The sequence below is a fragment of the Nilaparvata lugens genome, chromosome 8 (assembly GCF_014356525.2).
Source record: "Nilaparvata lugens isolate BPH chromosome 8, ASM1435652v1, whole genome shotgun sequence".
NCBI lineage: Eukaryota > Metazoa > Arthropoda > Insecta > Hemiptera > Delphacidae > Nilaparvata > Nilaparvata lugens.
Genome location: NC_052511.1, coordinates 22,082,281 through 22,096,157, shown reverse-complemented (window position 1 = coordinate 22,096,157; position 13,877 = coordinate 22,082,281). Strand labels below are relative to the sequence as shown.

General features: G+C 35.0%; 1 protein-coding gene across 4 annotated transcripts in view; it reads right to left on the bottom strand.

Annotated features, from left to right (window-relative positions):
* LOC111058688 (MKI67 FHA domain-interacting nucleolar phosphoprotein) overlaps positions 1–13,877 on the bottom strand; it is a 105,645-nt gene that overhangs the window by 82,251 nt on the left and 9,517 nt on the right. For 2 of the 4 annotated variants that reach the window (XM_039434273.1, XM_039434272.1), the window contains exons 2-4: positions 11,503–11,655; positions 10,689–10,797; positions 7,834–8,063 (exon numbers count right to left, since the gene is read on the bottom strand). In XM_039434273.1, the coding sequence (XP_039290207.1) occupies positions 7,834–8,063; positions 10,689–10,797; positions 11,503–11,655 (492 nt within the window). The remainder of the gene's footprint in view (positions 1–7,833; positions 8,064–10,688; positions 10,798–11,502; positions 11,656–13,877) is intronic. The other 2 variants (XM_039434271.1, XM_039434270.1) reach the window with 1 other exon arrangement.

The window sequence follows — 13,877 nt, the reverse complement described above, 5'->3', positions numbered from 1 at the left end:
GAGAGAGTTTTGTGTGATTTTCTTCTCCTTTTTGTGTTACCGTATGTGTTATAAATTTTGACAATTCCTATACTCTGATAAGAGTCTGTAAGAATATATTGAAAACAAATTTAACCGCGTTAAATGTCATCATCGCATTGTCCAATTCAATCACTGCTCTCGATAGATAGATAACGTAAGTTAATCGCGGATAAATTTAATAGACGTACGTGCAACCGGGAGATGGTGTTTTAAAAAATTTCAAATAGACGTGTGTATATTATATACAGTATATGGAAATTGACTCGACATCAACAAATCACAAACCAAATTATTCTCAGAATATCCAAGTTTATGGAGATTCATAATAAATGTACACTTACAATATAAGTCTGACAATTTAATTTTTATCATATTGAAAATGATAGATGTAATTTGATAGGTTTATAATTTGTATTGTATAATGACTTACAGAAAATTTGAATTCGAAATTTTGAATTAAAATTTCAACTCTATTAGGTGCAACCTTCTAAACAACATACCTTTTCTGAAAACACGAGTGGTCAACGAGTGTCAACAATAGAATAGATCATTAACTGATCTACTGCCAGTTGCAAGCACGTCTATCAAATTTAACTACAGTTAAATGACATAATCAATACCGTCAGTGGTGTATCCAAGGAGGGGGGGGGAATGAGATAAATCCCCCCCCCCCCCGAAAGAGATTAGCATCTAATGCCATATTTTAATTTTATTGTTCTATGAAAGTCGAGACATATATAAGGGATGAGAGAATAGCACTGCAATAGCAATAATAATAATTATGAGCTATTTTCTTATAGACAGTGAGTGATTTAGTGCGTACGGACTAGGTAGCAGGGGATAGAGAAACTACAGATAGCACTTACCGTAGTCGGGGGGACACATGCTTCTATTATTTGAAAAAAAGGTTTATTTGAAAAAAATATGAGTTTGAGCACTTGAAAAAAATTGTTAAGCAAGCAAGTTAAAACTAAGCCTATGTTTAAAGTTGCTTGAAATAGTACTTTATTGGAGCCAAAATTGAAGCATTCAAGCTTGTTATATAATAATGAGAAGGCCTTCTACAAAATCAATATTTTTTAAAACAATTGAATGACTAATAAAATTCTATTTCATTCCATTCTATTTGTTATTTAATCAAAAAACCATATAGTCCAGGCAATGAATGCTCAAAAAAGGGTAGAGAGGGAAAATTTTGGAAGACAATTTTTGATCAGGCAGTTCTGTTTAGGGTAGTGAGGAGGTAAACATATAAAAATTTTCCACCCCAACCCCCTGTGCTAAGGGGGTAGGGGTGGTTCAAAGGTACAATTTTTTGGTTTCTCGCATATAACTAGAAAACTATGCATTTTACAGACATGACTATTCTATAAGAAATTAAAGCTTACATAATTTCCTATAATATTGATCAAACAACTTTTTCTATATCTCTTTCACTTTTCGAGATATCCGCTCTAAAAGATGTGACATTTAAAAAAAAAACCCATTTCTCCTCAATTTTTCGCTATTTTTGCTCTTATAACTTTTTGAATATCGATGGGAAAAATCCATGCTGATCATAAGCTTATAGAGCATAACATTCTCTTCAATTTGATGTATAATTTTACAAGTTTACGCACATCCCCACGACTTTTGCAGCAGCTTCAGTGTTTAGTGTGAGATCTTCAGTTACGCAAAAATAGACCAATTGACAAAGGAATTTGGAGAGAATATTTTGAACACAATTTTTGACTTTGAAGCTTTGTTGGGACCAGTTAGGGGGTGAACATATCAAAAGTCCCCATCCCTATCCCTTGTGCTAAAGGGATGAGGGTGGTTTAAAAGTTGCATTTTTCAATGTATTGCTTCCACTCTCATATCTTGAGAAAAATGCGTTCAACCGACATGACTAACTATTCAGAAACGAAGCTTGATAAATTCTCTACAATATTTGTTCTGTGGTGATTTGTGATATCTTCAACAGTTTTCGATATATACGCTCTTGAATGTGTAAAATTGTTAAAATAACAGCTTTTAATCCTATTTTTTGATGTTGATTAAATGGCCTACTGAACACCAAAAAAACTTGAATGAAATGTTTGTTTTCAAGTGGAAATTGTGTAATAACGCACCGAATTGAAGGTATATTTTCACAATTTTGAAACCTCCCGGTGTCACCCCCAAAGTTTAGGTGCTTTCTACTCCAATGTTATGATCCCCCCCAAATTTTTTCCTGGATACACCACTGAATACCATATCACAAGAACCAATAAATGATTCAGACGGCAATTCGACGATGTAACTTAACGGCTATTGAATTTATAAACTGCGATGTTGTTTTTTACATACGTTGCTGGTGATGGTGATTCTAATATGCTCCACGTTAAAGCGATGTTAGTATAATGTGTGCGGGTTGACAACGCATAGAAACACAACCTTGATGGGCTCGGTATAGAGCTCAAAGTAATATCTGCTATGAGATATTATATTGACCTGTGCAGAATGTGTCTGCAGACTCTTACCACTGATATTGCTGCTACAATCTCCGTCGAGATAAAAATATATAAGGGTTTCCAGTATTGTGAAATAAAAAGCGATCCCACCTTCAAACCAGTCCACTACCATTCAACAAATTGGTCAGATTTCGAATCATACCAGACAGGATCAAAGATAGAATATATTAGAAAATGGATGGAAATTACTAAGATATTGCAATTATTCAAATGCTAATGAATTAATAATTGAAGGGTGCTAAACCATAACGTTGTAAGTGGCAAATAAAAAATTGTTCAGGAGAAGCAAAAAACTGAAACAAGCCATTATTGTACTCAACATTCCAGAGATATGATGCATATGAATAAATAACAGATGAAAATGTGTATTAGACATTTTATTGATTAAAAAGACATTTCAAATGATATGAAAAATATTTCATTATACTTAAATACCGTACTATATAAGAAGTAAAATAAAAAATTTTGATGTATATTTTTAAATAATTGATGTATAATTTCACACTTTTACGCATTTCCCTACAAAAAGTATTGCAGTTGCAGCAGCTTTATTGTTGAGTGTGAAAACTCCAGTTTTGCAACAATAGACCAATTGACAAAGGAAATTGAAGGGAATGTTTTGAACACAATTTTTGACTTTGCAGCTTTGTTAAGACTAGTTAGGAGAAGAACATATCAAAAGTCCCCATTCCTAACTCATGTGCTAAGGGGAAGAGAGTGGTTTAAAAGTTGCATTTTTCAGCGTTTTGCTTCCACGCTCATATCTTGAGAACAATGCGTTCAACCGACATAACTAACTTTCAGAAATGAAGCTTGATGAATTCTCAACACTTTTTGTTCAGTGGAATTTTGTGATATTCCCAACAGTTCCAGAAATATTCGCTCTTGAAGGTGTGTAATTGCTAAAATAACAGGTTTTTATCCTATTTTTTGCTCTTTCAGGGCTTATAACTCGACAACAGTGCATCGTATAAATAAATGCTTGTCGTAGGTTTGTAGTAGGTCAACAATGAATTTCAAAGTGTGAATAACTCCAAGGACTTCTGGGATCTTATAAAAACTTTCAAAGGAGCCGTCCGACTCAAATCATTCCTATAAAATCTGACATGTGGATCAATTATTTTTCAAATCTATTTGATTCCTCCTGTTAGACTCAGTGAGCCAGCTTTGTTTGCAGAACTAGAAATAGAGCTTTGTTTGGGTAGAAATAGAATCTCTAGATAAAGAACTAAAAATGATTGAATTAGATGCTGTACTTACTAAAATGTGTAACAATAAAGCTCCTGGAGAGGATAGAATTGTAGCCGATTTTTATAAAAAAAAGCCCCGAAGAGATTCAAAATACTGCTCTTAAAAGCATTCAACAATATTATGGAGAAACCCCTGAATCTTTTAAACGAGCGATTATTTTTCCTCTTCATAATAGGGGCATCTCATGTATGAATATTTGACAAAACTTTTCATGGGCATAATGAGCAATAGAGTGGCCAACAAGTGGGAGCAAACCAGGTTTATTATGAAAGAATGTCAGACAGGCTTTCGTTCTGGTTACTGGACTGTCGATAACATATTTGTTCTCCATAGCATTGTTGATTACTTTTTACAAGTAAAAAAAAGAAAACTATACGGTTTTTTCATCGATTTCAAAGGAGCATATGACAATATTGATAGGAATGCGTTATTTTTCAGATTGTATGAAATAGGTCTATCTAGTAAATTTATAAATAGTTTAGAGGGGATTTATAGCGATAATAGGTGTATAATTTGGTGTAACAGTGGTAGAGGATTGTCGGCCGAATTTGCAATAAATAGCGGCGTAAAACAAGGCTGTTTAGCCTCACCAATTTTATTCTCCCTTATACATGAACTTTGCGATTATATAGGTGGAGGAATATCTGTGGGAAACCTAGATTTAAATGGGCTCATGTATGCTGACGATGTCGTTATATTAGCCGATACCCGAATTCCCTTGCAAAAAATGATAAATAAATCAAGAAGTTATTGCATTAAGTGGAACTTAGTTGTAAATATGGAAAAATCTAAAATTGTTGTCTTCCGGAAAGGTGGTAAACTTAGAAGAAGTGAAAAATGGTTCTATGGAGATGAGATTGTGGAGGTTGTGAATCAGTATAGATATTTGGGGGTAATATTCACGTCCTCCATGTCACTAAAAAGGCATAGGGATGATAGAAAAACAGCGGCGAGATATGGTATTAATAGTATGTGGAGAAGCCTAATCCAGAATGAGACAGTTCCCCTTTCAGCCAAGTGGCATGTTTTTAGTGCGGCATGTGAGTCTACAGTGACATATTCAGCACAAGTGTGGGGCTACTTGCATAGTGACCGAGTAGAACATTTTCAAAAATATTTCATTAAAAGATTATTTGGCCTTCCCAAGAATACCCCTGACTATGTGATCTATTAAGAGTGCGGTATGGAGCTGATGTGGATCTACACATTGAGAGTTCATATGAATTATATTAATAAAGTATTCAATATGCCAGAGAGTCGATATCCACGTAGAATAGCGTATGAATTCTTTGTCAGGAAATGCGGTTGGTATAAGGTTTGGCTAAGTCTCTGTCAGCGCTATTATATAACCATAGAATGGTCTGATAGCACAATTCAAGTGGACAGATGGTGGAATTCCATGAATCAAATGTTGCTAGAAGTGAAGCAGAGAACTTGTATTGCATGGAGAGAGCGAGCGGATCAGTCAGTATATCATAGTATGTACTCTTCTTTACTGGTAGACTTAGGAGATCGCACGTATTTGAATGACTTACAAGAGGAGTTTCATAAAAATATAATTTTTAGAGCTAGAGTTTCCATTCTGCCTCTAAACTTCAGACCAGATAGAGAGGAGAATAGGCATATATGTTCCTTATGTAACAGTAGAGAGCCTGAGAGATTGCTCCACTTCATGGGTAAGTGTAAAGTACTAGGGGAGATAAGACAGGCGTGGTTTCGTTACACATATATGAGTGAGGATACAATAATTAGTTATTTGAATGGTAGACATTGTTATTGGTACCACCTTGTTGGGTATCTTAGGGATGCTCTGCGTTATAGGGAATGGTTGGTGAGGGAATTCAACAGCTAAGATTGCTGAAAGTTTTCTTTTAAATACTAAAAAATTACTTTTAATTTAGGTACTTGAAACTTAATTTTCTTGTCAGTTGAATGGTCAGACTAGATTAAATTATGTTCTTCCACTCAAGTCGGCTTGATAATGTTTGTAAAATAAAATTGTTAATATTGTACTTATTCTTATGAAAGACATTGTGGAATGCTTTTGTGCATTATAATGTATTTGCTTTGTTCAAATAAATCATCTATCCATTATCCAGAGTTTGTCAGTTTGGTGAAAGAGTAAGCATTCCTGACTAGCAATCAGGAGGTACCGGGTTCGATTCCCAGACTGGTAAATAATTTTTGGATAGTAGATCTCATCGACTTTCCATCTAGCTGTTAACCCTGTTGTCAATATTTGCAGTAGCAGACGCCTCCGGGGTGATTTATAGCATTTAATTTGGATTTTGGTTTAATGATAATTATTCATTAATTACCATTTGAATAAATGCAATATCTCATTATTTTCCATCGGGTAGCCGTCTAGTTGTCACCCCGACTACTTGACACCTGGTCATTTCGGCCATAGGCGACTACTTGTACCCTCGTAAAAATATGCCATTGCCGTCAAGTTGTCCCCCCGACTACTTGACACCTACTGGACCAAAGGTGCCAACTAACTAGTCATGACCGTAAACGACAACATGACACCTCACACCCTCGCGTCAGGGTGTCCCCTCGACTAGTTGACACCTCCTTAGAAAGGAGACAAGTAGACGGGGATGGCTCACGTCTACATGACACCTTGCACGCTGGCGTCAAGTTGTCACCCCGACTACTTGTCACCTACAGAGCACCAGTTGGCACGACTTACACCCCCGCGGCGTAGGGAGGAGGGATCAAGCAATTTTTATTACTGGTTATGATGTAGAATTGAATTTCAAGCACTTTTGGTTCAGTAACATTTTCCCGTCAAACGCACGGTTCGGGAGATATTCGCCGTCTTTGCTATTTTTAGGACAAATTTTATCGAGTTGGTTGAAAACAGAAAAAATGAATAATAAGCCCTCTTGATGAATGAACCAGATTTAGAACACAATATTCTAAACACATTTTGTTCAGTTATATTTTCCCGTCAGACGCACCGTTTACGAGTAAATTGAGCCTAATGCTAGGACAGTTAAATTTTCATTCATCAATGATATGGCAGATGAAGCTATCAGTCTGGTTATCAACTGAGGTATTACATGAAGTCTGGTAATTAATATGAGGATAAATAATTATTTATACACACTTGCGTTCAGATTGCAATCAGTACAAGTTTATAAATAAGTGTATTAATAATATAAAGTTAATAAATAAGTTTATAATGTATATGATAGTATAAGTTTAAAGATGTTTCATATAAACATGAAACCGGTTTAAAGTTTATTGATTACTCAAGATTACGAATAACTTGTCACTAATGCTAGACAAATATTTTGAGGCTCTTTCAACATCCAGTCTGTTTCTATACTTATTCTTGATTGCACCATTGTTGAAAAGGCGCACAAAGACGTGATGTTGAAAATACAAAATTAGGAATCTTAATGCCTTTTCATATAGAACTTGATAGCTTGGCTTCATTTTCCAACTTTAAAATGAAGAGCCAGCCGGAATGGTGATTTCTTGTGGAGTGGAGTCGAGGGGATAGGTTGTCGTGACCGTAGATGACTACTTGTACCCTCGTAAAAATATGCCACTGCCGTCAAGTTGTCCCCCCGACTACTTGACACCTACTGGACCGGAGGTGTCAACTAGTCCCGACCGTAAACGACAACTTGACACTTCGCACTCTCACGACAGGGTGTCCCCCCGACTAGCTGTCACCTCCTCAGAAAGGATACAACTAGACGGGTATGGCTCACGTCTACTTGTCCCCTAAAAACCGGTTTTAAAAGGGGACAACTAGTCGGGGTGGCACCTAGTCGCGTACCCTTTCCAACTATGGAATGATTATTATTATTATTAGCGTATGGCATATATGGACGCACACAAATACATAGGTAGTCAAAGAAAAATCTGGTCCTGAGACCGTTGTCAGGTTAATAGAATATTGTAAATATATTGAATTTTGATGTCGAGGTTGTCAATGTAGTGTAATGTATGTGAAAAAGCCGAAATAAAATCATTTAAATCACCTTGGTAGGCACGAATATTACAATTTTCTGATATTATAATTATTTGTTGAATGATAATAGCAACTGACCTGAAAATCATAATCAACTCCAGCCCTGGAGGTTAGCTTCCTGTGCAGTTTAGCCACAGAACTCCTTGTTTTCTTGGCAAAAGCCTCGATATTGTTGACCGGCTTCTCCTTATTCCTTCTGTCTCCTTTCCTTCTCATATCGGCTGCAAACGTCGGGCTTCCATTCACCCAAGGCTTGCCATTTCTGTCGAATGAGATAGGCTTCTGTCTGTCAGGGGCAATGTACTTAGCTATGGAAAGAAGATAATATTTATGAGAAAATCAACAACGATTAAAAAAGAAATCTAATTTATGAGGGGCTCATTTACATTTCATAAATATTGAATATTAGATGAGAAAATCAGCAAATATAGGTACATCAGTTTCAGATTTTTGTTTTAGTTGCTGTATTTGTTTCATAATAAAAGATTCTCTCTTATAATTGAATAAATTAGTAAATAATGTAATACATTTGAATTAATTTAATTTATGAATAAATAAATCATATTTGGAATAAATTATCATAACTCGAAGCTTTAAAGAAAAACTAAATGAAATGAGAGTGACAGTATGAATGTGAAGGTACATCAAGAGTACAAACACACTGAAGGCGGAGCGGGAGTGTGGCATTGAGGAGCGTCGTGAACAATATCATGTTAAGTAATAAGACGCATCACAATGGAAGCGTCTATTCACGGAGCGTAGCGTCAAACTTTGGAACAAACTGTTTTGTATTTTGGAGCGTCTACAGGCGGAGCGTCACAGTGCGAGTGCCAGTCTGGTCTACTCTTGTACTCTTCTACTCTACTCTTCTAGGCCCTTGATGCTTGACGCTCAGACGCTTCCTGTGTGTATCATGAACACTCTGACCACGCCACGCCACGCTCCGCTCCGCCTTCAGTGTGTGTGTACCCTAACAGAGATCTTCTCCAAGTCAAACCTAATAGGCCCATCTTCATTGGAATAGGATATTCAGTAAAAGTGGGTTCCCCTATAACCTGTCTTGTGCTATGAAGAGAAATATTTTATTTTTTAATCTATTTATTTTGCCAAAATACAAGATACATAAGACACAAGTAAATTATAATAAATGATTATGTTTTGGTACAGCCAAAATGATCAAAGTATTGAGTCCCGAGTCACTTCTTACGGAGGCCGGACTATATATTATTATAGTAACCCTTTTTCCTCAATAAAAAAGTGGTTTTGACAGTTAAAAGTCTACCAGAACATAATTTTCACCAAGGGCCGGTTTCCAAGCTTGGGATTTAGCTTAGCTCTTGATTTTTAATAGCTGCAGTCAGAAAATTGGCTTTCTGAAACGGGGCGTAGTAATTAATTTTATGATAATATTTATTATCTCATTTCTATAATTGGAAAAGTTTTTCCTTGATGAAATGAAATAATCCTAAATAATTTAAAGTAGCTGAAACTTTACACTATTTTCTCTTTATTTTATTTTGTGTTCAATCTTCTAGTTTTCGAAATTAAATTTTAACGTGGACTAAACATGGCCCCGTTTCGGAAAGCCAATCTTCTGACTCCAGCTGTTTAAAGTCTAGAACTTAGCTAAATCCCGAGCTCGGAAACCGGCCCTGAAACACTGAACGTTAGATGCAAAATCGATGAACGTTACTTTAGAAAAGTATTTGAACAAGCGGGAATCGAAACCGGCTTCACCTGATTTGCACTTGGACATTACACCAAAGCGTTCATTTTTTATAAAATCCCTGATTTGTAATCAATTTCTCTTCTCCAGGGCCCGGTTGCATGACATATTACAAACTAATAATACCAGTAGCCATCTGATTGTTGGATTTAAAAAGTATTAAAATATATTGTTAGTATTTTAACATGCAATGAGACAATGGACAGAAAATAGTAAGTACTATTGGTTTGTACAGCAGCGTTCACTCAATATTGCAGTCAGCGAATGTGTGATCACTCATGAAAAACACAAAGTTATTCTCTTTCTAAAATAATGAAAAAGCAGGTCTCAAGCCAAATCGGCCAGCTTATCAAGATGAAAATAAATGTACTATCATGAAATTACAATTATTGAATGAGCGAAGCGAATTCTATGTTTCAAGTCAATCAGCGTTTATCTGTTTGTTTGTTTGTACTGCAGTTACAGTCGCAGTTATGGTCCGATTTGGATAAAATTTGGTATACAAGTACTTTGAAGCACGGCGCTGAAACGTATGTATTTGAAATTTTTTAATTCAACTCCGTTTCAAGATGGCGGCCCTTTATTCGGAAATTTTACCCTAAAAATCAACCTAACTTTTCAATACTTAATCATATCAGGTTCAAATTGGGCTCATTCTCCTCAGCGCTCCAAGGTGATCTTATTTCATATATCACATGTTCAAATTTTAAAAAATTAGAATTCGATAATTCCCCCCTTCCTCACAAAGTCCCAAATTTCAAGTATCAGATTTCTTATCTCTTTAGCCATGCATCCTAGCTCAAAAGTGTAAGAAACTTTTATTTTCCAGCGCTCCAAGGCGGTCTTATTTCATACATCACATGTTGAAAATTTTGAATTTTTTATAATTCAATCATTCCCCCCCCCCCCACCACACAAGACCAACATTTGAAGTTTCAGATTTTTTATCTCTTCAACAGTGCATCCTCGCTCAAAAATGTAAAGAACTTCTATTTCTCAGCGTCCACCACCGATCCTATTGCATTCATATAATCATACTCTAAATCCAATTTGTATGTGTGTGTTTGTGTGTGAATAGGCGAACGAGTGGCAGTCAGTAGTGGTTTTAGTGAATGTAGCAAATTCTACTGTTCTCTGGACTACTAGTATTTAATTGTTATATTTCAGGTTAAACGCGATAATATTATCAAAGAATATTTTCACTTACTTTTGAGAAGACAATCGTACATAAGATAGTTGTTCATGGCATCGGCCGCTACCTGCGCCACATCTTTGTCATCGAATTCAACAAAAGCGCATCCTTTCGCGTTCCCAGTCTGAAAACGAGTGCAATCATTTTCAAATAAATTATCTTTGAATAGAGTTATCATGTTATCATTATGATACTCATCTAAGAAGACTACCAAGTTTTGAACTGAAGCTTATAGATTAACAAATGAAAAAACTTGTCCTAGAAACACAAGGTATTATGAGAATATTTGTTTTCTTTTTCGAGTTGATGGCAGTAACGTATTTATGAAAGTTACAATAAGACAATATTCTATAAAAATGCTTGAAATACATCTTATGAAGATTCACTTGATTCGAGTAAAATCTAGGAGTAATTTGAATTTAACTGTAGAGAATCGTTCTTTATAACAGATATATTGAATTTCATCGCTCAACTATTATTGAAAAAGCTGAAAAAACAATGGGATATTGGTGAGAGCGAAACAAAGGGCTTTGGTGGTTAAGAAAAGCACTGTCGATTGGATAATCAAGTTTCACATGAATTCAACAATTTTTATAATGAGTAACAGAATAAAATATTTATTTTACCAGGAATATTAAAGATAAGCAATAGATGAATCGAAAGATTACCATGTTGTGAATCAAGGTAGGAAAAATATTGAAGTGAATATTGTAGTAGTTATCGTAGTTGATAAACTTCAATTTGCTGGGAGTACAATAGGTTGAAAAGTATTCTTAAATTCTTTAGTTAATAAATATATCAAAATTCATATTTGTTGAATTTACTATACCTTATTGCTGCGTGGGACCTTGACAGCTGTAAGGACACCAAATTGAGAGAAGTATTTGAAAAGTTCTTCCTCATAGAATCCGTGTGGAATGTGATTGATGTGTACAACTCCTCGATTTTTGACTAACTGTTTCAGTTCTCTCTTCTTGTGCAACTGTGGAAGAAAATTATAAAATGAAAACGAGAGGTTTGGTACTAAGGCAGTGCCGAAGATAAAATAAAAAAAAACATTGATACTATTCAAGCAATGAACATTGCTCAATAAGTTAATCAAAATAAGTAATTAATTAGGAATTTAAACACACAAAACATGAAAAAATCTATAAACTCTTTCACGACATCAATAGAAGGAAAAATACAATATTGCCGGAAAAAAATTATAGAAGTACGATAAAATTTTTAAGTTTTGTGCATCAAAGATTTCAAGAGGCGTTTTACTATGGTAACATTTACTTTAAACTGTAAGCATTGTTTAAAAGTGAGGCATTGCTATTATTGACAAGGAATGGTAAAGACAGATTAGTCTCACAATAGTTGCATAAGAAGCTTGCTTTCGTTGAAAGACTCGAGAGCACTATACAAGATATAAGTTACAATATAAGAGAAAAAGAGAATAATTTCGTCTAATATGAAATAAATATTAGACCAAAAAAGAAAATTTATATTGAAGTAAGCAAAGAAAAAAACAGGATGTAAGGCAAATATTTTACCTTGAAATTTTAAATTAGTCTTAGAAACTTGTTACCATAGAAACGAAATAACTCATAACGCAGCTACGATATTGGTTGCATTCAAAGCCACTGATCAGTGAGTGAACGTGACTCTGAATGAAGCACTGTTTGGTCGTTGAACGATGCATAGACTCACATGCAGTGCTAGTATACTTGGAATTGAAATCGACCATTGAGGGGACAACCTGGAAGATTATTACATACTAGAGATCTTGAAGATTTTTGTAATCTATAATATTACAAACATATACATATTTTTTATATTATATAACATCTCGCGCTAAAATACCTCAATGGTAGCCTTTAATTTCAAGAGCTAGCATTGGGAAGGCATAGGCATTGTGGGTTTATACCTCTTCAAGGTCTTTGGTCTAACTTAGTGATGTGGATCGGAAATATTCCCAGTGGGAAGGAATTTATGATTTGGCAATATTTCCGAGGCCAAGAAATTTTGGGAATTTATGGGAGCTTAAGGGAATTTAGAAATTGTTCTAAAAATTATTGAAATTGATCAATCCCACTCATATTTTACATCAATATAATCAATAAATCATCATTTTATTTGATATTGATCAAGCACAGCCACATTTTACATTCATATAATCAATAAATCATCATTCTTTGAGCCTGTTTTTGCTCACTCACTCACTGTCTTTTAAATACTCGTACAGTCCAGTCAATGAAAGATTATAGAGGGAAAATTTTGGTACACAACTTTTTACACTAGCTCTTTCAAGGGTAGTAAGGGGTAAACATATCAAAAGTCCTCACTTCTACCCCCTGTGCTAAGGTGGTGGGGGTGGTTTGAAAGTGCCATATTATTTTGTTTTTTGCATATATCTCGAACAATATACGCGCTCGAAAATTTTTATCGAACATAATATTAAAGCTCAAAAATTATCCTACAAGTTTCATTCTCTTATTGTTTTCTAGGTATGAGCTCTCTAAGGTATCACATTTTGAAGAAAACCCCTTCCGGCTCCAATTTTTTCATCTTTTTGGCTTTATAAATTTTCAACGACTCATTGAAAAAATCCGTGCTAATCATGGGCTCATAGAGCATTATATTTTCTTCAATTTCATCTATGGTCTCATTATTTTACGCATCTTCCAACGATTGTTGCAGCCGTTATAGTGTTCAGTGTGAAATTTACAGTTTAACAACAATAGATCAATAATTGTCAGGGAAATTAGGAGGGAATGTTTGGAACACAATATTTGACTTTGCAGCTTTGTTTGAACTAGTTAGAAGGTGAACATATCAAAAGTCCTCATCCCTACTCCTTGAGCTTAGGGGATGAGGGTAGTTTAAAAGTTGCATTTTTTCATTTCTGGCTGACACGCATGTAAATGGGAAACAATGCATTTCAGCGACATGGCTAACTGAATAAAAATGAAGCTAGATAAATTTCCTACAAGTTTTGTACAGTGGAGTTTTGTGATATCTTCTTTAGTTTTTGAGATATCCACTTTTAAAAGTGTAAAATCTTTGAAAAGACAGTTACTTTTCCAACTTTTTGGACTTTCAGTGGCCATTGCTGCACTGTTTACAGAACGCAAAGAATCACTTTTCCGCTCTAGTGCGGGAAAAATTTTTCTGCACTCCAGATTTGCAACATGGCAACGCAAAATACTTAGTAGGTTA